The sequence below is a fragment of the Clupea harengus genome, chromosome 20 (genome assembly GCF_900700415.2).
Source record: "Clupea harengus chromosome 20, Ch_v2.0.2, whole genome shotgun sequence".
NCBI lineage: Eukaryota > Metazoa > Chordata > Actinopteri > Clupeiformes > Clupeidae > Clupea > Clupea harengus.
Window position 1 is genome coordinate 12,439,836 of NC_045171.1, and position 26,802 is coordinate 12,466,637.

General features: G+C 43.2%; 3 protein-coding genes across 5 annotated transcripts; all 3 read right to left on the reverse strand.

Moving 5' to 3' along the window:
- Window positions 1–564: 564 nt before the first annotated feature.
- On the reverse strand, window positions 565–16,196 carry cenpi (centromere protein I). The gene is made up of 20 exons (XM_031587201.2): window positions 15,604–16,196; window positions 13,241–13,378; window positions 12,773–12,891; window positions 12,446–12,553; window positions 12,039–12,087; window positions 11,579–11,625; window positions 11,058–11,147; window positions 10,678–10,809; window positions 9,769–9,900; window positions 7,301–7,421; window positions 6,471–6,565; window positions 5,942–6,059; window positions 5,757–5,821; window positions 5,308–5,417; window positions 4,274–4,409; window positions 3,882–4,006; window positions 2,886–2,937; window positions 1,874–2,092; window positions 1,256–1,297; window positions 565–1,065 (listed from the first exon to the last, which is right to left on the reverse strand). Exons 1-20 carry the CDS (start codon window positions 15,773–15,775, stop codon window positions 889–891), a joined length of 2,247 nt encoding a protein of 748 aa, XP_031443061.1. The 5' UTR covers window positions 15,776–16,196; the 3' UTR covers window positions 565–888.
- A 77-nt stretch (window positions 16,197–16,273) lies between these two features.
- On the reverse strand, window positions 16,274–19,745 carry tmem35 (transmembrane protein 35). The gene is made up of 2 exons (XM_012819470.2): window positions 19,067–19,745; window positions 16,274–17,985 (listed from the first exon to the last, which is right to left on the reverse strand). The coding sequence occupies exons 1-2, from the start codon at window positions 19,184–19,186 to the stop codon at window positions 17,623–17,625; spliced, it is 483 nt and encodes a 160-aa protein (XP_012674924.1). The 5' UTR covers window positions 19,187–19,745; the 3' UTR covers window positions 16,274–17,622.
- Window positions 19,746–19,833: 88 nt separating this feature from the next.
- arl13a (ADP-ribosylation factor-like 13A) lies at window positions 19,834–26,354 on the reverse strand. 3 transcript variants are annotated; one of them, XM_031587203.1, is made up of 10 exons: window positions 26,259–26,354; window positions 24,568–24,675; window positions 23,927–23,997; window positions 23,097–23,346; window positions 22,645–22,750; window positions 22,076–22,281; window positions 21,814–21,907; window positions 21,343–21,622; window positions 21,085–21,198; window positions 19,834–20,729 (listed from the first exon to the last, which is right to left on the reverse strand). In XM_031587203.1, the coding sequence occupies exons 1-10, from the start codon at window positions 26,276–26,278 to the stop codon at window positions 20,647–20,649; spliced, it is 1,332 nt and encodes a 443-aa protein (XP_031443063.1). In that variant the 5' UTR covers window positions 26,279–26,354; the 3' UTR covers window positions 19,834–20,646. The 3 variants fall into 3 exon arrangements, with proteins under 3 accessions (XP_031443063.1, XP_031443062.1, XP_012674799.1); XM_031587202.1 differs by having other exon boundaries at window positions 19,834–20,762; XM_012819345.3 differs by having other exon boundaries at window positions 19,834–20,762; window positions 25,292–26,328.
- Window positions 26,355–26,802: the final 448 nt, after the last annotated feature.

The window sequence follows — 26,802 nt, forward strand, 5'->3', positions numbered from 1 at the left end:
GCATAAATTAAAATTCGTGTGCCATTATGTCTAGTACTCAATATGTATAATTTAAATTAGTACATTATTTGTGTTTGTTTTGGATGGCGGGGGGCTCTGGTAGCCATCTGCAAGCTCATGCATTTAAAATGCATTTGTTTGCATACATTTAGAGATCCGTCCATGGTTGGCGACTAGTAAGGATGAAATAACGCAAACAAGAAAATTAAACCTCATGTGCGTGCCAGAGAAGCGGCTGTGGAAACTCCAGTTCATCCCTTCTGCACCTGAGACTTTCTGTCATCTGTTAAATTTCTGCACACTCACAGCACCTTTTCAAGGTGGTGTGTTCCTACGAGCCAAGTAATAGTCCAGATGGATGTGTCAATTAGGGTAAAATGCTGTTTTCCAGATGGTTGAGTCAGTGAGTGCAATAGATATTGATGTTTTCCCCCAAATCGAATTTCAGCACATACATTTTTCAGTACAACACAACTCCACAATTCACTGAAAGGTTGCAAGGACCCAAGAGGCAAAAGAAATTAATGTAAAAACACTTTTATGGAAAAGAAAGTTTATTGTCGTTATGATGTACGAAAAGCTTCTAATTATTGCAGTTAATTGACACAAAAACAGTAGGAAATAAGTAGACAAAGTGAAGAACACAAACATGAATATCTCACAGAGCAAGCAGTGTTGAAAAATAATTACACAGAAATATACACGATACAATACAAAAGCTATTTACACATGGATCTCTCAATAAATAGTCTTTGATGTGACGATGGCACCCCAAGGAGACTTCAGAAAACCAGGTGATGTGGTTTAGGCAGGTTGCCATGTTCCATTCAGACTTCTAACTCCAGCAGAGAAGGGTTGAGAGAAAAGTTAGGGTAGGCGTTATTGCTCCTACGATGATGGCGACGACACTGCTGTCGGCTGGCTGGGCTGCGTGGGCTGGCTGAGAGGCTGGCCGATGCTCTGCCGGGCCGATGCTTGGTTGATGTTAACCTTAATGAAGTCCCTCAGGCCATCAAAGCCTTGCGTGAAGAGGAACTCCACGTACCACTCCCAGTACTTCCCTACCTGGAGAGAGGGAGAGAGAGAGAGAGAGAGAGGGAGAGAGAGAGAGAGAGAGAGAGAGAGGGGTGAGAGACACAATCAGCACTAGTGACTCTTGACAACCCCTCAGGGGCTGCTGCCGATTCGAGTGCGAAAAGCGGGCCCCTGACATCAGACGTTTTAATGAATGCAAGTGATAATTTAGCAGGGTTACCTTGATGGAGTTCAGGTCCACGTCGGTGCGCTCCGGCCAACACTGATGAAGAGAATGTATAAATATTCATAGTCAGTCTCCCTCTCTTTCCCCCTTCTTCTAAATCTCAGTTGAACACTGCTGGATGTTGCAGCAGGACCAAAAAAGGTGCCTGTATTATTAAACATGACGAAAAAACTGTGAGGCTCATACGGCTGCATGAATAATAAAATGTGATTCTGTATTAATGGAGCCTTCTATGAAAGATACATGAATACTGCATTCATCTCCGTGTCCAGCCTTAAACTTATTAACCAAACTGGCCTCCGCCTTGTCTCCTCCTGCACAGAGCACCTCTGCAGATCAAAGCCCTATAACGACCGGTCGCGTCTGTGTGGCCTCTGGCATGAAGAGGCTCGCAGACAGCTGCCATGTTTGACTCTGTACTTGAAATGTTCCCCATTTCATTATATATTCATCACAGACACTGATAAAGATATGCAGGACAGATAGAGCACATAATGAATACACAGGCACTAAAAGTCAGTAACCTCTACAGTGTGCATGTGCAGGACACCATGTGCAGGACAAAACAGAATTCCGGAACACAAACATATGTACATATACAGTATGTGGTACCTGCTGGTGAAAGTCTATGGCGTAGTTGAGGAATGCTGGGTGGTGGATGAGGTCAAAGCTCTTCGAATAGTCGGCCACTTTGGTTCGCTCCAGCAGCGCCTCGCTGACCTCGATGCCCGTTCTCGGGCTGAAGCTCTTGGAATTCCACAGGTGGGCCACCATGGCCACCAGATAGGTATTGAACTCCTTGTATACGCTCCGGTTGATATGAAGAGACAGCTGTGGAACGGGGAAAGGGTCTCCGTGAGTTGAATGCATAAAACGAGTACAGCCGCTCACTCCTCATTGAAATACATGCAAATCTGAAGTAACGGAGTCATGGTGCAAACATTTTAAAATTCTGTTCCTAATCCCTGCTATTACAGCAAGTGGAGCAGATGTGTAAAACACAGGACATAATTCATGGGCAGCGTGGCTCTGGACCCGATGGGTGGCCAGCATCCTGCCTGAACCATGAGAACTCTGAGCCTCACCATGTCAGGTTTTTTCATGGTAGTGTGCTTTCATGTACAATGGGAAAGGTAAGGGACTGCAGCAGATGCCTGAGGGGCCTTCATTATGGATTCATAATGCACAGCTGGAAGGGCTTTACAACTTTATCCATTATTACTGAATTATGCAGCAGCTAAACTTCTCACAAAATCACAAAAATAAAAAAGTCTGTGTGTGTCTCTGTCTCTGTCTGTCTGTGTGTGTGTGTGTGTCTGTCTGTGTGTGTGTCTGTGAGTGTGTGTGTGTCTGTGAGTGTGTGTGTGTCTGTGAGTGTGTGTGTGTCTGTGAGTCTGTGAGTGTCTGTCTGTCTGTCTGTGTGTCTGTCTGTGTGTCTGTCTGTGTGTCTGTCTGTGTGTCTGTCTGTGTGTCTGTCTGTGTGTCTGTCTGTCTGTCTGTCTGTCTGTCTGTGTGTCTGTCTGTGTGTCTGTCTGTGTGTCTGTCTGTGTGTCTGTCTGTGTGTGTGTGTGTGGGGGGGGGGGGGGGGGCTGCTGCTGCTGAGAGAATCATTTTTGGTTTATACCTCTCTTTGCTTCTTCTGTTGCTCCTTGGCAGAGGTCAGATTTTGCCTGTACCTGTGAAAAAAAGAATATACAGAAATCCATTTCCCTTTCCCCCAAAACACTTTGAACACAGGGTTAACACTGCAATAACTCAGCGAGCACAATGGTGCTCTCCTGTATTCCTAACACCAGTAGTCAGTATGTACTGCACGATGGTAAACATTTGTCTCTGTGATTATGGCATGTATAGCACAGCACGCCAGACACTTCAAAAGATGTCCTTAGGCTTTTATTCAATAAAGACAGAGAGTAGAGGTAAAAGCACAGCAGTCTCTGCATTTACTCGCTTTTAAGTGCACTGTGCACACCATGGCTTAGATGGCAGAGGAAGAGCAAAACAATTTGCATCATTCAGGTACGTCTTAATGCATTTGGTCGATGCTAATGGGCCTTTTTAGCCGGGAATGTACAATAATTAGTTATGCTTATTATTCAGTGATACCCTGACACTTGTAACCCCCATTTCGATCGAGGCGGATAAAATAATTTTTTGCTTTTCAACTTTGTAATAATGCCGGAGACGCAATTTTTCGGCTGGCTTCCGGTGACAAGTCGAATTAGTGCGGACCAGCTAATGAGTCTGCAAATGACTGCACAGCGCTTAGCCTGGACGTGCCTGACGGGCTACTTCCGCCGCAACCGTGAACTCTGGGGGCAGCATGTCAGCCAACAATTTAGTTCGCCTCACTAATTTTCCCCAGACACCCCCCGGACCAGTAGCGAGAGCAAGACGGCCACACTCGGGGTTATTTAATTCTCGAGTGCATTCTCATCAAACAGACAATTCACAAAACTGAAACTGGAAAAAGGTGCACTGCTAAACCATGAATACTGCAAGGGTAAAGTAGTGAACGAGGGTTTGTGCCTGTGGTGTGTGTGTGTGTGTGTGTGTGTGTGTGTGTGTGTGTGTGTGTGTGTGTGAGTGTGTGTGAGAGAGAGACATAGGCGATTCCTACCTGAACATGATGTACCCAAGCCGATCTATAGAGACAGGGTCTGTGGCCAGGAGTGCTGGGAAGAAGACGCCGGGGGGCAACATGACAAACAGGGGCAAACTGTACTTAAGGAACATGTCGGACACCTGCAGTGAACACAGTCAACGTGTCAGTGACAAAATAAAGAAAATGAAGTGGACACACACACCTAAGAAGGTAGAGAAGAACAGTGAAAGAAGCACATTCTACCAGTAACATTTCCATCACAAAGTACTGCCAAGTCGATTAAACACTAACACGAGAGAAACAGAAGGATAATACATAAATCATATCTAAATATACTACTCCAGTGAATGTAATGAAGGGCAACACGTGTAGTAGACTGAAACAGCCTTTTTGCTGGTTCTCATTACCGTCTCATAGAAGCCCAGGGCATGGTGGAGCAGTAGGGTGTGGCCGCGCTCCAGCTGCAAGCCCACGGAGGTCAGACGGCCCACAAACTGCACCAGTTTTAACACAGAGTCCAGGAAACCCGACAGACTCAGGCTCCTGTGGGAGAGAGAGAGACAGAGACACACACACACACACACACACACAGAGCAAAGAGATGCACTGAGTCAGCTCCATCACACAAAACATAGACCTTGAAAACCCCCTCGCTGTCACACGCACACACACACTCCCACTCCCACACTCACATGGACCTTTAACACTCATTCATTCACTCACAAACACAGCATACACAGTCAATAACACACACACACTAAGACTTTTCAATACCGCACTGTGCAACAATGACACACTCTCAAGCACTAACTCTGCGCTCACATAAGCACCGAACCCTTGTATGGCTTCATCCAAGCAGATCTATAGCTCATAGCTTATTCCCTCACTTAGACTGGGCTTTCCCGTTGACGCTCACTTCTCCTTCAAATGCCCATGTTAGTTACGCAACAACAAATCAAACCAAAAAAGCAGTGTGTGTGTGTGTGTGTGTGTGTGTGTGTGTGTGTGTGTGTGTGTGTGCGTGTGTAGACACAGAGGGAGCATTGACAACTGTGCTCAATAACACGGGGTTAACAGAAAAACGCAGTCACCAATAAAAAATAAAAATAAAACAGTGGCACTGAAAACAAGGCGGCCGTGTGGAGCAGAGGTGTTAATCATCCATGACATCTTCACCTCACTGTTGCCTTGAACCCGTGGGCCCTTCTGGCAAACATGACGCCAGAAAGGCGGAGAGGCGGCCGTTTGTGAAGACAGCCGTGGAAGCACACGCACTGAACTGCTGACCCGGGCTCGTCATGCCTTTCAGCAGAGATATTAATTTCTCCAAAAGGAAATCGAAAAGAGAGCGCAACAGAGAAAGAGCGAGAGAGACAGATAGGGGGACAGAGAGGAGGGGGGGGGGGCAAAGAGAGAGAGAGAGAGAGAAGGAGTGACTTACATGGTGCTGCGGTTGTTAAGGCTGATGTCCAGCCCTTCCTCTTGGGCACAGACGGAATGCCAGGTCAGCCACTTCCGCAGCATGCTGGTCAGACACTCAATGACACTGCACTGCAAGTGGGAGACAGAAACAAGACGGAAGGGAAGGGAAAGGAGATGGAGGGATGGATGGATGAGAAAGGGGGGAGGAGGGGAGTGGGGGATTGATGGTAAAGGTTAAGAGAGATATTTGGGAGCAAAATTAATGGGAAGATGATGATAAACAACAGAGGGGGGAAAGTTCCCCAGACTGTTATGACTGGACTCTGGTTAAGAGGTCCTTAATAGGGCCGCTGTTCAGCATGAGAATGACTGGAGGGGCCAAGCCAAGCCAAGGTTACAGACAGTCTGGAAGTGCACAAGCATAGTGAGTGAAAAGACAGATTAAAAGGAGGGAGAAAATGAACTCACCTTGAAAAACACAGATGAGGTGAAGTACAGCTGCATCAAAGGCTCAAAGAGAACATCCTTAATGTCTGCATAGAAATATAAAAACACATGAATACAGAGAGACTGGACTCACACACACACACACACACACACACACACAGCACTCACACACACATATAGCACTCACACACACATATAGCACTCACAGGAGCTGGGCACCAGTGGAATGTCGCTGAGCAGCTCCAGTATCTGCGGCCGGTGAAGGAAGCCGTCCCACATGGTGAGGAACTTGTAGAGGAAGCCCTCGGTGCTGGAGAAGCCCTCCTGTCAGGACACACACAACCACGGATGAGCAGGAGCCTGCCTAACTGCCTAATCAGTTATTCACTAATGTGGCTGAGGATGGCGTTGGGCGTTATTCAGACTGACAGTGCTTACCCACAGGGAAGAGGGGGGCTCAGGTGAGGAGACAGAGATATAAACCCAGAGAGAGAACGAGGGAGGAAAAGAGCGAGAGAGAGAGAACGAGAGAGAGCGAGAGAAGCACACTTTTTGTAGGCCACTTGGCTTGTACAACAACTTCTTGTAAAGAGAGAAAGTACAAAAGTCCAAAAGTACACTATGGTCCCTCTTTGCTGGGTAATGGCTTTCAGGTAAGACATGATTGTCTTGATAGGGGAGGTGGTTGTCAGGAGTAAGAGACACGGGGAAGAGAAGGTCACGCAGGACACTGACCTGAAGGAAGTGTTGTGTGGAGACGAGCATGCTGAGGAAGTGAGCCGCTTCGCCCATGCTCTCCGAGCTGCCGTCCACAGGACCAAACAGGAACTCTATTGCAAACGAAGACAAAAGTAACAAAATAATTATTTCTGTAGTGACACGGCCCCCCCAAATCGTCTACGGTGGATCTGATGCTGTGCTTCTAACCAACATTCCTAAATGTGGTTTTTTTCAGCGAGTTCCACACTCAATAGACCTGAAAATCAATTCTAAAAGTGATTCAGGCGAGTCAGCCATTGCCGTAAAAGTTTTAGTGAACTGCTTCCACTTATAATGGACTTTCTCCTCCAAGGGTTGGTCACCTGCCTCTGACTATTTTCTGTTGCCAACAGAACAAGGTCAGGAGGACAGGAGAAATGTGCATTACTTTGTTTCACTGGCAAAGTCCACTGGGGAACTTAAAGGGATGTTCTCTGCTTGACCATCTGTTACCAACGGATACCGATCTCATCTCCGTTATCTACTGAACTACAGAGGGGTAGTTTTACTTTGCCGTCACAAGCACAAGAGAAGTTCAGGGCAGCATAACACTGTAAGCGTTAAATGTAGTTTTATTTAAAAGATGACTAATTACATCTGATTCCCACATGTAAAGAACTAGAGCATTGTTTCTGGTGTACGCTGTAGTATGCTTTGTTTGAAGCAGTAAGCATCAGATTGCAAAGTAATAAATAATTCTAGTGTCATTTCTAAAGCAAAGTTGAAGCTGCTAATTACATCCTCCTTATGGAGAGCTCATGTGAAGAAAGAGTCATTCATAAAATGGATAAATGAAGAGACGGTACCTTCATGCAGTGCATGTCCCAGCCAGAAGTTGAGGCGGAGGAATGCAGACTCGTCCTGCACACAGTCCAGGTAATGCAGAGCCAGAGCTGAGCTGAGCAGCGAGCCCATCTGAGCCGGGAGCTGCAAACAAACAAACAAACAAACAAACAAACAAACACAGCGGAATTAGAAATCTACCAACCAATCTGGGAGAGTGTGCAAAAAGGTGAGAAAAGTCACTACCCCGAGAGAGAAGTACGAAGTTTGGTGGGGGACTCTGAAAGACAGTCTGACACTGACTGCAAAGCCAAGAGTTTAGAGGCACAACAGCACCTCTTCGCTCATTACACCAAGAAAAAAAAACAGGGGAACTCGAGTCCTCAAGCGATGCACAGAGCTCCACGAGAGCAACGCACCCCAGAACCAAGTGAGAGAGACAGCTCCGCCTGGGAGGCGCGCCCAACGCTTAGCCGGAGAGAAACAACAGCAGAGCTCATACATAATCTCACATTCCACCACAACTCACTGAGCATTGCACTACACCCATTTATTCAACAGTATGCCATCGCAATTCATCTTCCTGATGACCACCACACACACACACGTTTGTGTGTGCAGAACTCGTTTTGTTTTTTTCTGCAGAGTCTCTACCCGTTCGCCAGCCCTTAACAGGCGCTCACTGCTCAAACAGCTGTGTGACAATATGGGTGACGTGTGTTCCAAAATAAATAAATAAATGCGCCCGGGTGGCAGATTATCATTGGACATGGGCAAGCCTGCTCATAATGAAGGTGCAAATGCATCCGTCATTATCACAGGAGCGGTGGAAAATGGGGGTGGGGGGTGGGTGAAGGCTGAGAGCACTCGTATGTGTGTTGGGTAGGGGGGATGAGAATCAATGATCCTTTGCTGGGGCACCGTGACTGATTTGTTTTCTGCGCCGAGATGGAGTGCTGTGCGCTTGGCTGCTCTGAATCGCCTCTCCCCATTGAGAGCGGCCTGTAGACGCACAGCAGAGACAGGCACAGGCTCAGGCAGGGTGCGCGCATGTGTGTGTTTGTGTGTGTGTGTGTGTGTGTGTATGTCGGGTGGGGGATGATGAGAGAGGGAGCCTGTCGCAGAGGCTTTTGGCACGTACTGGGGGGGGTTTCGGGTTTATGTAGCGTGAAGCAGGAAGCGTCCCGGAGCTTCTTAAAAAGAGATTTGTCAGCTCTGCCCGGGTCAGCTCAGCTGGTGCCAGGTCACTGTTCAACAACGGCCCTCTGATCGCCGTTTACGTGGTTTCATTTTCCCAAGATGTGTCGCGCGCTTGTTCTAATCACATTTCTAATTAGTCTACTCGTTGATGCATTGCCGTGGAGCGTAATTGATGTGAGGCAGGATATTAGCTGTCGCTGATGGACTGCGGCTAAATACATGCATCAATTTTACATGAACAAAGTGACAAGATGGGAGTCTGGGAATCTTTTTTTTAGCCGCTGTTATGCTCAAGAGTGTCAAACACAGGCAGACAAGAGAGTCGCAACATCCCGGTCTTAAAACTACTGGTGATACAGCGCCCTCTTGTGTTGAAGAGGGAACATCACAACAGCACATAGACTTGAGTCCTGACTTAAGTCATAAATGTGTGACTCCCTTAAGCCCAATTTATGGTCGTCCGTTTACACGGGCCGAGACACGGAGACACACGGAGACACACAGAGCCCTCTCCGTGGCCTGACGTGCACCTCCCAAATTTTGTAACTATCCGTTGAAACGACTGAGAGCCCACAGAGACCCCAGGGCTGTTTACCTTGTGGGTAGTAGCATGCTAACATTAGATAGCTGGCTCAGAAACCTAGCAAATCCCCTCAGACCTATTTTTCAGTCACAATAACAGGTTTTTTACATTGCGACATCCACCAACCGACGGAGAACTATAAATGTTCATGAGTCTGTCGAACAAACTGCGTGACCATGCAGTAACAGAGTGGTAGAAGTATATTAATATAATATTAAATCACAATTCTCTCTCCCTCACACCACACACACACATCAAGAGCACACAAATAAAGTAGACACCCAAACAGCGATGCACTGTAGATCCATCTTAACATGAAACTTTAACAAACTCAGAACTTCTACCACACACACACACACTGTGTCTCTCTCCCTCTCTTTCAAAATCTCTCCTCCTCATCAAAATCTGAATCAGATTACATTTTTTTCCCCTTCAACCCTTCCCTTGATCAAACAAGCGCACATTCCAATTGAAAAATGTTGGTTACAGCTGTCTTTCTACTGGCCGAAAAGCATGAATAAATGAGAATAAAGAAATACATAAAAAAACTGGGGCTGGACTGGGGCTGTGTCCTCTTACGTAGACCTACTGACATCATTCTGAGTTGACTTTATGTCTGTTAACTGGCCCCTTTGGTTATATGGCTGGTAGGTTGATCAAAATTCACCCTGGTGCTTATTTCCAGTACGAGTGCGAGTGCGTGTTTACCTCAATGCTGTTGAGGTTGTCCAGAAGCTCGGCAAAAGAGCTCAGCTGCTGCAAGCACACCCCCTTCCTGCTGTTGGAACGTGAGCTCTCCATCATTGGGGTTAAGGCCGGCACCAACAGGTGATGGAATTTCTGTGTGAGAGAGAGAGACAGAGACAGAGACAGAGACAGAGACAGAGAGAGAGTGTGAGTGAGTGAGTGAGTGAGTGAGTGAGTGAGTGAGAGAGAGAGAGAGAGTGAGAGAGTGAGAGAGAGAGAGCGTGAAAAAGGTGCAGCGAGAGAGAGATGAAGAACGAAAGGAAGGTGTCAGCAACTCTCTTTTTCCTCCATCTCTCTCCCTGGTATTTCCTCTTCAGCTTTCCTTCACAGGTCATAGCCCATCAGCTCCAGGTACTTTGAATTTACACCGCATTGAAGAGATATTAGATGAGCCGCTGAGTTGCAAAACGACTCGCCGCGGCTTTCATCAAAATTGAGCTCAAGCTCAACGCCATGCCTGGCTGGCCTCGGAAAATGACTTGCGGCCAGCCAAAAAAAGGTTATCATTGAAATTACCACAGGACATAAACACAAAAAACTCCTAGCTCACCTTGTTTTTAAAAGCTTTATAGCATTCATCTCATTTATCAAGCTCCTTCAAGGGGCCATCCACACTGACACGAGGAGAAACTTAAAACCCCTGTGGTTACCTGAGACATAGGCTTAAAGTAGCAGTCTGAACTATTCCATGCCCTTTATTCAAACACACATAAATGCGAACACACACACACACACACACACACAGTATAAGTGCAAATATGCACACACACACACACACACACACACACACACACACACACACACAGAGAGAGAATATACAACGCATTACAACATGAGACTGGAGTGTAAGTGCTTGCCATCTCTACACACCCTTTTCCTTCGGTGCGGATGCTGCCGGACACCTAGCGTGAGCTCCATGCTGTGAGTCTCTTTACTGATGTTCCTTTTCCGCAGCGCAGCCAACGCAACCTTCCATGTGGAGTTGTGGTTTTTGAAACCAGCCTGTATGAGGAGAACAGTTTCAACAGAGAAGGGTTTCAACAGAACACAGGACTAACACGGTCAGTCTAGCTTTAATCTTTTGGATTTATCCTTTACATACATTCTACAACATTCCTCTGAGTTAAAACAGCTTCTCATTTCCATATAGGGGTGCAACAGAAAATGTTCAACTTCACAACACTGACACAGTATGTGCTGAGTCAAGTTAAGTTGAGGAAATAAATGCATGATCAAGCAAACAGACGGACCTTCATCTTGGACGGCATGGTGAGTGTCACCATCTCTGGACAGAAGACTTTGTAGAGGGCCAGTAACTGCATTAGGAACGGCTGCTTGCCCTGTTTCGGAAGTAGACAAAAAAACACTTCAATTCTCTGTCCAGAACGAGAGAAAAAAATACAGGGTCTTTCTATGTTATTTCACCAAACATGGTTTGATGAAATAACATAGAAAGTGTTTTTTATATATATAAAACATAACAACACATATTATGATTTGCCTGGAAAAAGCCAGTATCTCTCCCTTGACCCTTTCCCAAAATGCACCTTGTGTGTTAAATTTTTCATTTTTTTCACTCTTTTTTTCTTTTTTACAAACACTGTCGTGTTCCTTTCTTCCTATTGCTGCAAAATACATCATTCCACTTTAGGATAGCTGTATTTTTGTAGTTGTTAAAGTGCACCCTGAAAAGTCTGTTCATTCAGTGCCAGGGGGAAAATCAATAATAAAAAAATAAAACACTTTAAAAACCAATTTCAGATTTATTTACCATTCTGCCTTGAATGTCCAACAGCTTTCGAACTCTGAAGGGCTTCACTGTGAGACACAAAAACACACTCAGGGTGATGAGGCATGGGTGAGAGTCATGATTATGTCACTCAAAGAGAAAAGGAATATATGGATTGCATTGTTGCATTGCTGGCTAGCAAGGCTTGGGGTCACACCAGCTTAATAAAACCAAGTATTACTAAATGCCTCCTATACTTTGCTGAATACATTACATGAGGCTGGAGGCTTTGGTTATTTTTGATTACATCTATCCAAGCCAATCTCAAAAAGTAACATTTGGCATGTAGTGGATACAACACTAATCCTACAGACAAGTTAACACACTGGGAAACCACAGGAGGAACAAAGAATCAAGTCACAATAAATACATCTATTCCATTCCTGGGCCAAAAAGTAAAGCAGTGCCTAAGTTAACAAAGACCCTCAGAGTTATTTGTTACCGTGTTCTTTTAGAGTTAGAAGGTACAGGAGGTGGCAGATGAAGGGACACTGTGGAAAAAAAGATTCCATTAAGAGCTGTTATGGAGAGGAGGACAAAGAGTGTACCAAAAGTCTGCTTCAGAGAACCATACCAGTAAAAGCTGTTTGAAATGACTCCCACAAAACACCAATTTTCATTAAATAACTTATGAAAGTCTGTGCAAATCCAAATGAATACCATACTGTGGATAGCATTTCGTGGAAATGTTGAGGTTTACTCAGAGTTGGACCTTTTTAGCTGTTTTAGCTTATGAGCAAGCTAGATTTTATTTACTTATTACCCAATCTGCATCAGCAACTATCTCCCCATCCCATCCAATCGAGTGGAGTGGTTGTGGGCCACATTCATAACGGCCACTGGACTTACCATAGTTTCATCTATCACGAAGCTAAAGATGAAACCGTAGATGGCCCTTAGGTTGTCCTTGGAGTCAATCATGTCAAACATGCTAAGCACCCAGCGGAGGAAAAGAACCTGGAACCAATCAGAACACCAGCTAAGTCACCAAGAATCACAAAATGAGGTGAGAACATGCAAAGGACATTAATTACAAGTGATCACCAATAAAATCATGATATAGAATCATATTGAAATAAATGCATAATATGCAGTTGTTATTGTCAAAAAAACAAAAACACTTCAAGATATACAGTACAAAGGCTACAGGATGAACCATTTTAGGGTGACCTTCACCTGGGTGGGCTGGGACAATTTCTGCATGCACAGCCATGAGAACCCTCTGACCACAGCTTCCTGGGGCACTACTGAGGCAGGAATCAGGAACCTCAGCACCCGCGAGGATATCGCACTCGCTGTGTAGGGAACACAGTTACACAGCTGTTGAAATCAGCCAAAACAAAAAAACAATACACAAAACGACCATCTGTTAACTCTTTTGTGTTTTAAACTAACTTGACGCTCCTGTCTATTCAACTGCTCCAGGAACATTGTTTTTCGAGAACAGTTCACTCTTGTCAAAAAGCATTAGTTCACACAGACTGTTAACTCTAATAATCGTCTTGTGTTTTCAGTCATGTTTTTCAGAGACCATCATCTGCCATGTTTCAATAGCTACATCAACTATCCCATAAAGGACTGTATACTTAAATTACATGCGCTAATAGTAAAGGGAGGAATCCTCATACGACACCAGATACTTACTCATGCGCAGACTCATGGCAAATTCCAGCATGATGGAGACGGCCTCTGGGGCAAGTCCTTGGGCCAGGGCTTCCCTCTCCACCTGCTCAAGATAGCCATACAGCTCATCGTTCCCATTCCGAGGCGTACCCGTTTTCACTGAGACCAAAATCAGAAAGCAAACTCAAGTAGCATTTAGATTAAACATTACTAAGCATACCAAGTAATGGTGGAAAAGAGCCAGACTGATTATGATATTCTAAAGCTGTTTGGCAACTGCTGTTACTGCAGACTGTATGTCACAATCGTTTATGTAGTGCAGTCCAGTCTAATACCTATCGTATTTTCCAGACTATTAACCACGACGTATATATAAAACGAATTACAGTATTTTTATGTAACGTTATAAAACAAACCAGTGTATTAACTGCAACCGTGTATTAACTGCAACCGTGTATTAACTGCAGTTTATTCAACGTTACCTCATGTTATGTAGTTGTGGTGTGAACACTACTAGCCATTTAAAAGCTGTATAAAGTAGGGATGGGCATTTCAAGCAAAAATTCTACACCTACACCCCCTCCCTGCATGCGCACACACACACACAAACACAAACAAACACACACACACACACACACACACACACACACACACACACACACACACACTTCCCACTCGGAGAGAAAACCATTTATTGAGCGTTTATTTAGTACTATGGGAGTGGGAATGGACGCTTTAAGTTGCTGACGCCCTAGTACCATGAACGATGGTGAGTTCATCACACACTAGCAGCTGCCAACTGTTAAGATGGTTCCCTAACCGAGAGAAAGCTAGTTAAAACACTACAATAGGTAAAAACCATGTGTGTGCCTGTACGGCTTCTGTGTGCTCGTGCGAGTTCATAATCAACTTCATATTATAAATAAGTTCATACAACTACGAACTGTTGAATGGTTCCCTAAGTTAAAGATAGCTAGGATAGTTCATAGCCAGGTTAACTGGCATGAGACCTCTCACACTATAGCATCCCGTCAGGGGGGAATACACGACACCCATTACTTTAGTGCTATGGAAGACTGAATGTGAATGAATGCGTTATCTATCCGATTTAGTTTTTACCTGATTCAGTAATGGGATTCGTATGTGAAAGGGAGAGAAAGAGACCAGTTCAGGCTTTACCAGGCAGAGTTACTGTGCATTTTAATAACTACCAGGCAAAAACAAACTGCATTCCTGTGTATAGGATGGACCTGAGTATTAACCGCAGGGCTGCAAAGATTTTTCAAATTCAATGTAGAAATTGTGGTCAATAGTCGGGAAATGATGGTACTACCAGTTACCAAGCCCTTCAGTGAACAATATGCAGTTGTATCATAACTGAATTATTTCCTGTACATGATGCTTTCAAAATACAAGATTTTTACCCGCTTGCAAATTTCAGTCCTCTGTGATTATACTGAAGAACCAGGAGCCCTGATATGATGTTCATGACATTACAGAATGTTATTTCCAGTAAGTGTACACTGAGCTAAGAGCATGGTAGGATATTCTTGTCTAACATTTAAAAGATAATTAAACAATTAGAGCTGTTTACAACCGCGCTAACTACAACAGATATAGTAAAGGATCTCATTTCTTGCTATTATTAATTAGGCAAGTAAACGCTAAAAAACGACGAGCCTTTTCGACTATCACTTTTCAAATTTCAGCTCTTACGTAGAGTGGTTTAAATTAAATTGAGCATCAAACCACATCACATGAGTGCATCCCATACATCAGATGTGGGAGTCACAACACAACACGCCCTCGCCCCTGCAAATATTGGACACTATAATAAAACACAACACGAAAACATGTGTAAAATTTGAAATTCATCTTAAATATGCCAATCAATCAACTTTCCGTAATGCTGTAGTTAGATGTAACACTAGCTAATGCTATGGTTAGTGACGTTAGCCAGACCAGTGACACACAAGGTTAGCAAGAGTGATGGACAACGTTAAATGCTTGGACGTTATGGCAGCTTTAATTTGGCTGGCTATAGGCCTACATTCCTAGACATAATATGATGTAAGGTACATTAAATTAAATTATTAACAACATAGGACAGTTGAAAGTATGCATTAATTGTAAAAACGAAATAGGTGTGTTAAATGCTTTAGCCAGTTTCGTACAGGATCCATAGAGTTTGCTAACACTTAAGGTTAGCCAGTTAGCTACCGTTGGGTGACGTTAGCTGAGCGATATTAGGTCATGTCAAATAATGTGATTTCAAGGAATAATACAGTTGTTAACAGCAGACTGTTTACTGAAATCCACAGTTAAGTAGCTGACAACAGTCTCCCCAGAACGTAAAAGACAAATGTGATCAAGATTAATGTTACCTTGGGAGAAGTACTTCAACGCCAACAAAAGAGGAGCCTCCGCCTGACGTTTTTTCTTTGCATTTTCTGCTATACGCAAACTTTTGTTGCTTATATCACTACAAGAAGAATCATTTTCATTTGAACAATCTGCCGCTCCAGCTAACCCTGGCAGAATAGATGCCTCCGTCATTGTTGATAAAGCAAAACGATAACATTCACTTGTATCAACTACATCTTCCTATTCTCGACCGAACGAATTCAAACAAATATCAAATCCTTCCCGCGACCGTTTGCGCAGGCGCACTACGACTCCAACGGGTCACGTGGTTATGTGACGTTAGCTTATGTTAGTTCAGTACACAAATTGTAGGCATCTGGTATAATCGGGATTCAAATTTACAATAAAGCCTAAACGGGAAAGACTTATAATTTTGCTTTGGGAATATGTACATGATCTACAAGGTTCTGGTAGGTTTAGCATTTTTCAGAAATATTTGTGTCAGATACAGCCCATCAACAATGGACAAAAGTACATTGTGACAGATCTTGAGATTATTATGTCTATTATAGACATCCACTGCACAAAAGGTATTCAATATATCCAACTATAGTCTTCCTGCTGTCAAGCAAACTTATGGGACAGCGGGTTATGGGTCGACCTGCATATCACAAGCAGAATAAATAGCTGTTTTGGTGGGATACGTCTTTATTAGGTGCCCATTTCCAAATGGCAATTGAATGTGGTACAGCAGAAGCATAATTGTTCCCACCTATCTTCCAGTATGATCTATGTATGCTGACCTTTGTAAAAAGTAAACATTTGAAATTATTAAATCTAGAGATGAAAGGTGATCTTGGTTCAACTAAACATACGATAACGTTTTACATTTTAAAACAAACCAAAAAAATGATCAGTACGTTGCCTCATTTTTAGTCTGATGTGGAATGAGAAGGCATTGTTTCTTCATGCATTAAAAAATAGTATACCATTACGGAGAGGGACTTTTTCAAACACAACATAAAAAAGGAACCAAAAACATGGGTCTAAAATCACTGCAAATGTACTACAACAATATGATATATTCAACAAATAATTAACTTTAATAATTTAACAACTCAATTAAAGGTACAGTGTGTAGTTTTTAGTGGCACCTAGTGGTGAAGTTGCTGAATGTCAACCAGCTGAATACCCTTCCCTTGACAAATGTGTGCGAGTACCTACAGTGACCGTCAAATTACATAAAAACGTGAAAAGCCCTATCTCAAGCCAGTGTTTTGGTTTATCTGTTCTGGACTACTGCAGGAACATGGCGGCGCAACATAACAAACTCTACGTAAGAGGATCCGCTCCCTATGTAGATAAGAAGGCCTCATTCTAAGCGAATGAAAACACAACAATTCGTAGTTACTGGGCATACACTAATGAAAACATAATACATACATTTCTACAAATAGATGCCAATAAAAACGACACACCGTACCTCTAAAGTAATATTTGAACCTTGTGGAATTAACTAAACTAAAAATAATACACAGTTTATTATATTATCAGCGCATCTACCCATAAAATCATAGTGTTATATTTATTGTAAAATGAGTCCCTTCAGCATTTAAGTATAACATTACAGTCATACTTCAACAGTAACAGTTCGAGTTATTTAAACCGCACGGTCGTTATGTATAATGACTTCTGATGAGTAACCTAAATAAATAGAAAACATAGGAAAGGGATAACAGATTGGTTGTGCATTTTCTTTCCCTTAACAGCGCTACATCATTTCAGTTGCCACAGGGTTGATTATCAGAAACAATAGAGAGGCAATGTTACTATTGCCTCTTTGATGACCATGGCTGGACATAACACAAGTGAGCTGATGAGTGTGATAACCAGTCGGGCAGGTTGGCCAGGACAGGGCTTTGGTGAATGGAAATCACTCTGGAAACGGTCTCTGTCTGGACACCAATCTCTTTTATCCAGAATAAAATGTCCTCTTTCTGGCCCTAGCTCATCCACCAGCCAGCCAGGGGGAGGTAAGACTAGGAGAGCTTGACTTTGTTCTTTTCCTGGGCTCCGACTTGCGCCTCCCGGCTCTCCTCCCGCTCTGGCCGGTCGTCGCTCTGACGGGCGATAAGCAGGCGACACGTTAGCAGGATGCCGAACACCAGGGCATGGGCATAGCGTTTGAGGGGATCTCCCACCAGCTGGTGGAAGAACAGAACAGCCAGCATGACCAGCAGGAGCAGGAAGTTGGCCACGTCTTTGGGTTTCCCTGGAACCAAGGTGAGGACCACACCACAGCTCACCTCCAAGGTGCCGATGATCTTACGCAAGAGCACAGAGCTTACACCAATCTTTTTCAGTCCTGGCAAGGCCTTGGCATAACTCTTGTAGGCCCTTTTCTGCAAATCAAAATTTGAAAGAGTTGAACATCAGCCAGAACAACAAGCAGGCAGGAACAGGAAGTAATCTATTATAACCCATCAGCCTACTCCAGGTTGGATGAGGCCTTTGCTCCTTTTTAAGGCTTTCTGTTCAAGTACATCATTTAAGACGTCTGCAAAATCTAAACAGGCTACAGTAGCTCCATAATTAGGCATGTCTAGTAGGGAGTTTAGACTGGGGGAGGGGACAGCCCTAGTGTCCAGCCCATTCAGTTTGGTCTCAAACCTATTTCACACTGGTGACAGCCAGTGTTGCCTGTCAGGGAAAACTACTCATGCGGCTTTTACAATTTATGGGCCTAAACCTATGCTCAGCACTATATGTAATGACAGAAACTGCTTAGATGTTTTGGATCCAACCAGTTAAATTACCTGGGTCAGATACTTCTCCATTATGATCGATGGAAAGACACATACATTAGTCTAAGCATGCACATATTCCCGGCCTTGCTCAACAACCGACAGTACAGTATCAGCACCAGCCGGTGCAAATAGAATTTGCTCGAAAGCGCCGCCATTAACGAAGTAACAAATGTAACAAACATATAATTTCCATGCAAACGTGACAACGTGACGACACTTGAAAGCCAATTTTAACCAAATTAAACTAAAAAAGATTCCATGTCGTCCTACATAGTATGACCAATGGCTAACACCATTTAGCTCCATAACATGCAATAACCTATAAGATCTAGCTTTCATGAAATATTGAGGTTGCTAACTCATAATACGCCTCACTGTAGATTCTGGAAACTGATAACAATTTAGCCGGGTATATTTTCAAAACCATTTTATGCTACGGGCTATGCAGAGAAGAGCATCACATGGCCATAAAATGCTCTGGATGAGTGCATATTAATAATGCTGGAAATGGAAATAAATTAATGAACAACAATTGTGGGTGCTGCAAATCAGGACAATAATTATAAACGTCACAGCAATTCTACAGCTGTTCTACGGACAATATATCTGTGACCCAGGTGCACCAGATGTCCTCGATGTGTAGTCTATCGCAAGATGCAGCGCGACGACCACTTACCATTTCATTGTAAGCATCTTTGCTCAGTCTTGGCGTGAGTTTAATAGTGCCCATGAAAACAAAAAAAAGACCCAGTGCAAAAGAGAGGGCGACAATGGTTATTGTCCTTGGTGAGGCCATCTTCGGTTAATTTCCCTGCAGAGTCCTACGATGAAATAATATCCGATGCGGAGTTCGCTCACTGTAACACTAGGTTACCCTCAGTTTCCTGCAGAAGATACATGTAGGGGGATGGGCTCGTAGCGAATCAAATATGGCGACGTGCCACTTTATCACAGGGTCCAAGTGTCCTTTGTTTTGAATGCCAGAATCAAGTTATTTTGATACATCTGTACGGGAAACTATGAAGCCTATTATTTTAGACATTTTTTTATTTTCCAATTGACGAAAATGGCAACTTGTTAGATATCTGGGTGGTATTTTGCAATTTATTATGGCAGCTGAAACCATAAATACCGTTGTTTAAATTTATTTCATAAGGTCATTCCTTGTGACCTAAGGGTTGTCACTGTGACCCACTGGTAGGCTAGCACATGTATTTAAATAAGCAATTTATATCCAACCACATGTGTAACAATTCCATACGGAAACAGTAACACTGACATGTTTCACATTGAAAGAGTATTGAAGCAGATCAGTTATGAACAAATAAAAAATAAAATTCCAGTTTAAATTAGCTATTTGGGTTAGGCTGTCAACAAAAACGAGACGGCAGGGGACAAAAAGTTTAAAAAACACATTAGCAACTACTAAACAATACTCAAAGATTCACAGACATTTTTACTTTATTTAATTGGAAAACACCAGTGAAGTTTACAGGCATCCACTGCCACCATCTAGAGATTTAACATCAGGACTCCTCACAGTCATCTGTCTGACCATCCCTGAATCTGCAAACAAGACAATGTCCTGCAACTACCATCTCTGTTATGGTTACATTAATGACAGTGTATGTGAAAAAAGGCAGCATTCTTCACTTGACAAGTAAAACAACCTGAATGTATCTGTTCTTGAAAAAATTATAAATAATATTATATATTATATTTATTATAAAACGACATTTACACCAGCATGAAGAACAGAGTAAACTTAAATAGATTTCAGATCTAGTCATCAAATGCTCAGATGGTCTGTGTACTCAAATGCCACTAGATATTTAGATACAAATTTCGATGTAATGTCATACTGTTTAGTCTTACTACATGACTTGTTTTATGTACGACATTTGAAATACAGTATATTGACAAATTCGAAATGCCATATTATATTATAAATTCTTTGGTTTCAGGTAGAACATCGATTGACAGTGAAAACGTTCGCAGAGATACTAGAAGATATTTAAATGAGATGCACTTATTTGGGGTCAGGTTGCTGCTCGTCTCTGGAATTTGCCTCTAGGAATAAGTCTCAGACAGGCCTTATGTCTGTGGGTTTGGTTGGCACTCCTCAGAGAAGCGGATACACTCCCGGGATAAGTCACAGAGGAGCTGCGGCAAGCTCATAAACCCCTGGACAGCTGTGCGGAGGACAGCTTACAGGGTCATCACATGGCCGAGGCTCCTCCCTGAACAGTCGAGCCGTCATCGCTCCAAACCCTGATCCGGCTCCCGCTCCCGGTCCTGCTCCTGTTCCTGCTCCTGCTCCTTCTCCTGCTCCTGTCGGGCTTTTAGAGCCAAAATTGCTGTTCTGTAAAGTTCTATCAGGGACACAGGGAAAATAAAACACGTTTGGTTTCACAGATCCTACATTTTGCACATGGGCTGCCCCCATCTGGTCAAGGAGGGAAGTGCACCTCTTGTTGTCAACGGGTTCAGTGTCATACTTCAGAGTGTTTTTTTAACACAAGTTGTTCTCTGACTGCAAATTTAGGCTCACACTGACCAACATCAGCACCTAATCGTTGAATGAGTTCACCAAGGTTGTGAATAATGGCATCCTCCTGGACCAGACATTGGGTGCCCACTACTTCTATCACAGTCCACTGTCTTGAGGAACACGGCTACAGGACTAGTACTTACCGAAAGTAGTCGAGAGATCAACTGGTTGCGTGTATGCTGCTGGCACTTCAGTGTTTATCTTGTTTTTCCGCTTCACCTTGACTGTCTTTCTCTTCTTTTTCTTCTCTCCCTTCCCTGCGAATATTTCATTTTACATGACAAGGAACAAAAAATTATGGAGTAGGAGAGTTTTTCCTGTTTCCAATAATAATACTAATACCAAAACACTACTACACAATACTAAAAGTACTGTATTGTCAGCTGTACTCCACTGTTTACCTTTGGAGGGTTTGGAGTCATCAGTGTCAAGTGATTCAGGTAGATCCAAGGTCTCTTTTTTGACTTTTGATTTTCTTTTGAGTTTGCCTTGTTTCCCTGGCAACAGGGGACTGCTGGCTTTCTCCTTCTGGCTGTTGTGCTCCTGTTCGGCCTCTTCGGCAGCCTCACCCTCCTCTACCTCCTCTTCGTCGTTCCCATTGTCCCTTCTGTTTTTGGCATTCTCCTTCTTGGTTTTCCCCTTTACCTTCTTATTCGTTAGCCTTTTTTTCAGGGAGTTCTCCTAGAAGATTTGAAATTACATTTAGTTCATAAGTTTAATCAGTTTGAAGGTAAATATATTTGTTTCAGAGCTCTTGAACTTGATTGCCCTTCTGCCCTCTATGACTGCACACACAGAAAATAACCTAGGACTGCAATGGATAGGTTGTCATGTAAAGGAAAAAAGCATAGCAGAGAAGTGATATGTTATACCTTATTCAGAATATCTCGGATGGGCTGCAAGGAGCTGCTACCTTTGCTTTTCCTGGTCTTTTCTTGCCTTAAATCACTTTTGCTTCCGGGTAGCCTGGACAAGCATGGAAAACATATTTTGATACCCTGAAAACCTCCAAACATCAGCTTTGTTGAAGTAGTTTTGTTGGTAAGAGAAATGCATCGTGATTGAACACCAGGTGGCAGTTTTGAGCCATACCACAGCTAATAAATCCTCCTTGCAGAGAGGCGGTGTTCTCACCTTTGTTCTTTGGTCTTGCGGCGGCCTTTCTCTGCCTTCCCACGCTTCTCCCTGTCATCGTGCCCATAGGGCCTCCGAGAGTCACGTATAACACGCACACAGAGATCGGAGTAGTCGAGACACACAGCCCGCAGCAGCCAGCGCAGACCTCTCAGTGTCTTCCTGTCCGACCACCTCCTCAGGTCCAGTAAGGCTGAGCATGGCTCCTAGGGAGACAAGCACATAGGACCATACAGGACAGGGGGCCTTTAGGTCATTCACCCAGCCACATATACAGTCAAGTAATTAGTTTAGTGTACTGTGTTTAACCAATATATATATCGTATTTAGATATCACAGACATGTAATGCAAACTCTCAGCTTATCTATCACAGGTTCATAAATAGAAGCTTTACTTCCAAACCTAAGTGTTTGTCAGTGTTGAAAAGTATGTTCAACACTGGCGCGTGTGTTCAACAAACGTATGTTCAACACTGGCACTGACACTGAACATGTCAGCTGATGAACCAGTTGAACATGTCAAGTGATGATTGTGGATGGGGTTGCAAGGAAGTATTTTTTGAACTCACAATGTGGCATAGCGACCGGCTCTTGTTGACAAGATGCTCAAGAGAGAGTATTTCAATCAGCTCACTCCCAAGCATGGCATTGACTTTGTCCTGCTTGTTGGCTAACCTGAAGATTGATACATAGAAAAAATAATGGCATCAGAAGAAGAGATATACAAGCTCTGTGTCTGCTCTGAGTGACACATACTGTACAACATGTGCTCTACATCTAGGAAAAACTGCATGCATTTAACTTTACCACAGATTTTGCATTGAACTTTACCACAGGCAAAGTCATGTCACACAGGCAAAGTCAATTGTTCTCCTTCTTTCATGTTCCTTCAAATATTACTCAAGAGTAAGTGTAACTACCCTGTGGGATTGTTCCCCACAAAACCAACAGTGCTTGACTGAGCTAAATCAAGAGTGCACACATGAGGGTGTACTTGTGTGTGTCTCATAAGTTGGCTTACACCAGTAGAGGTTTCCCTGCCACCCTGGGCTGCTTCAGGATGTCCACCATCTCATCCTTGACCTCCTTGATCCGTGCCCGGTCACTCGAGTCCACCACGAAAATGATGGCGTGGGCCTCTCCGTAGTGCGCTGTCCAGGCCTCCCGGTCCTCCAGGACCCCTCCCATATCCACCATAGTCACCAGGAAGTTCTCCACTCGCAGCTCAGTGCGGACACACCCCAGTGTGGGACCCACCTCACCTGGGGGCACTACAGCATGACAACAGTCATCAGTGAGGTACAAAGCCAACATGTCTATGTTGAGCAGCCACGTAAGTTGTTTATGACAAAATAAGTTTTAAACAGTGGCATTTCTGGCTATTCTGGTGACCTAGCCAAGATCTCCAAGAGTAACCCCTCTCCAAAAACATAATTTAATATATAAGTTCACAGGAAAGAGATATTTTTTTGTTTTACAAACCCAATAGTGTGTTTATAATAATTAAATACAATAAAATAGACATTTTTTTAAAGGGGGGTGCTGATTAGATGACCGACTAGGTTGCCGATGTCTAAAATCACCCCTGGTTGTTCTCAATAACAGGACAAGGAGATCTACTCTCTCATTTTAGTCAGATTTCCCCACTTTCAAGGCTGACTTGACGTGAGAATCAATGAGATTCAACAAAACAGGTGTATTTTTTGGCATGAGATGCATTGAAGTCAATGGAATTTATTTTCCATGCCAGCGTGAGACGGGACATGACACTGTGTGTCTCTCGCCAACAGGAACCCTGTTTCAGTTTCAGCCTAACACAAAGAGGAGACTTGAGACGCATTGATTCATTACCTCCCAGCATTCCTCTGATCGAGCATGTTTTTCCTGCATTGTCAAGACCAACCACAAGCACTGTGACTTTCCTGTTTAAAAGAAAAAAAACAAAAACAATAATGACGCCAGCATGCTAACAGGCAGCATTGAGAATGTGCTTGTAAACACTCCAGAGAATCCTGTGTTTAAGACCGCCGTAGTATTAATGAGTCATGGGGATTACTACTCACTAATCCTTCTAATAATAACAAATGACGACTACACACTCGAGGTATTGCAGCACTGTGAGGTAAAAGCAGACATATGGTGGTCTTGATTATGTTTCTGAGCAGGCACACAGAGTGATGAGGTACTGGATGTGAATAAGATGAACTGCTGGTTCATGATAAACTCGATGTGAATAAGATGAACTGCTGGTTTATGATAAACTGGATGTGAATAAGATGAACTGCTGGTTCATGATAAACTGGATGTGAATAAGATAAACTGCTGGTTCATGATAAACTGGATGTGAATAAGATAAACTGCTGGTTCATGATAAACTGGATGTGAATAAGATAAACTGCTGGTTCATGATAAACTGGATGTGAATAAGATGAACTGCTGGTTCATGATAAACTGGATGTGAATAAGATGAACTGCTGCAAACAGATCAATACCTCAAAGGCTGCTGGAATTTGGAGACCCAGCTGCAGCAGTTGCCAATCAGGTTGAACATGTTGAGCTCCGGGGAGCACAGAGGCCACCATCTTCTCTTCAGATCATATCTACAACACCCCAAATACACAGCATCCTTCAGGAGGGCTCAAAGCCAACGGTGTTCACAAGAGCCAGCAAGACATAGCTACTGTCAGCAACCAAAGTTCATACTGACACTCCGAAAGTCCAAAAGAGGAAATAACAGATTATCAATGTTGTCACAAACAAGCATGTTAAAATATAGATTCTTCCAAAACTTGTAAATTAGACAATTTTGTTTTAACACCAAAACCATAGAAATGTTTCTCTATTATCTTAAAACGAATGCAGTATGGATAAGTAGGCCGATATAAAATAAAATGGCATGGAGAGTGTATGACACAGCACATGGCTTGGAGAGGGCACAGCATAGCACAGCATAATCGTCCATTTTTGGTCTTATATTTTCAATACATTGAAGCCTAATCTAAAGCAAACAAATCTCAATTCATGAAGAATATACTTAAGGTGTACCATTTTTCAGTACATTGCCCAAAACATTATACACTTCATCAAAGCACATCAAGGGAACACAGGTTAGGAACATACAGTAACTTACATATCTCATTACTATCCCCATCTATCCCTGCTAAGTGCCCTCAATCATCCATATACACATTCCAAGCCCACAGCAGCCTCTCTCACCAGTAGATCTGACACAGCCTTGGCTCCATGACTTGTAATTGTTTTCCAAACTAAGTACTACAAACGGATACGCTTCCTGGCATTCTCTATCATCCGTCTGCACTTCAGACAGCCATTGTTCTGTGACAGAATCACCTCTACCTTGAGAGTCTTAGCTACATTTGGTCTCTTGGCACAGTCTTCAGGCATGTCTGGCTAGGATAATGGCATCTACACCTGTGGCGCTCCAGAGCCCCAAAGCCACCTGTGACGTTAACAGGTGTGTTTGTGTATAGGGGAGGCAGCCATAGGTTAGGGGCTAGGGAGGTCACTCCATCAGCCTCAGCCTTCTGTTCCCAGCAGCTGCTCAGCTTCCCTAAGCTTTTCTAGGCTGGTCTGAGAACATTACAGTGTCTCTCTTGTTTCACGACTTAAACACTCATATGACCCATTTTTACTGTTGTCAACAATCTTAGGCCAACAGTTCTTTAATTACATTTACTCGATGCATGTGTTAGTCTTACAGTGTAGCCTACTTGCTATATCTGAGACTAAAACAGACATAATCATACAATGCTCCTTAGGTCCACTGAATCTATACATTGTTTTTTAATGTAAAGGTTACTGTTTATTTATTTAACACATTAATAAAGAAATAAACAAAACATCACTCTTGCAGCCAGTAAAAAGTTAATCTGCATGTAGCCCAAATATAATTACAGTTATTATTTAGAGACTTAATAAGTCTAAATGATTTAACATTTCCAATAATATCATATAATACTAATATTAAGTCGTCAAATAAAGCCTGTGTCAACAAATAGCTCTGGGAAAAAATACTCTTGGTGTACCTTCTAGGTTGACGTGTCTCTCATTTCATTACAACCTATATCTGACAAGTCTGTGCATATACGAATGTAAACCCCACAGTGCACCATCACATAAAAGCACAATTGATGAAAGTCAAATAAAAGCTCAGAGCACTTACAGTAACAGCCCTGTCTCCATGTGGGTGTTTGTATTTTCTGCTGTAACATTTTACCCCACCAACAGAGAAAACTCCTCAGGCTCAAATTATGTCAGTAATCCCCTGGTCACCTCATGTGGGAGGTGCCATGCATGATAGTCAGTCACAGCCTCTCGGCCAATCATGTGAGGTTTATTAACACTGGCCGGTGCTATTGGGAGAATTGCACAGTGATTATTCAGGTGAGATCTATTTCCTCCCACAGGTTAGCTCTAAGGATGATTCTCCCACGATAACGTGATGAATGGCGTGTGACTTCGGGTGATTCACCAGGGTCAAGAGAGTGAAGAGGTGTTGACTTCTGATTAGAAAGCCGACTCGACAAATGACCACACGACTCTGTAGTTACTGGTCAGTGTTGCCAAGAAAGGCAGCAGATTACACAGCAAGAGAACAGTGGGTTCCAACAGTTGCTACACGCTATAACGTGTTCTTGAAATGTTTTGCACACACTGCAGACTATTTCCATTCATTTGATTAAATGAATGCTAGATTATTTTTTTTA

Bases quoted from the DNA above. Each gene is read 5' to 3' on its own strand.
- tmem35 (XM_012819470.2), bottom strand. From the start codon at position 19,186: ATGGCCTCACCAAGGACAATAACCATTGTCGCCCTCTCTTTTGCACTG. The intron at 17,986-19,066 runs GTAAGTGGTCGT...TTTGATTTGCAG, and splicing joins AAGATGCTTACAATGAAATG to AAAAGGGCCTACAAGAGTTA.
- cenpi (XM_031587201.2), bottom strand. From the start codon at position 15,775: ATGACGGAGGCATCTATTCTGCCAGGGTTAGCTGGAGCGGCAGATTGT. The intron at 13,379-15,603 runs GTAACATTAATC...TTTTGGTCTCAG, and splicing joins GTTGAAGTACTTCTCCCAAG to TGAAAACGGGTACGCCTCGG. The intron at 1,298-1,873 runs GTACCACATACT...TCTCTTCATCAG, and splicing joins CCATAGACTTTCACCAGCAG to TGTTGGCCGGAGCGCACCGA.
- arl13a (XM_031587202.1), bottom strand. From the start codon at position 26,278: ATGGAGACAGGGCTGTTACT. The intron at 22,751-23,096 runs GTAAGCCAACTT...ATCAATCTTCAG, and splicing joins GCAGGGAAACCTCTACTGGT to GTTAGCCAACAAGCAGGACA. The intron at 21,908-22,075 runs GTGAGAACACCG...ATGCTTGTCCAG, and splicing joins CGCAAGACCAAAGAACAAAG to GCTACCCGGAAGCAAAAGTG.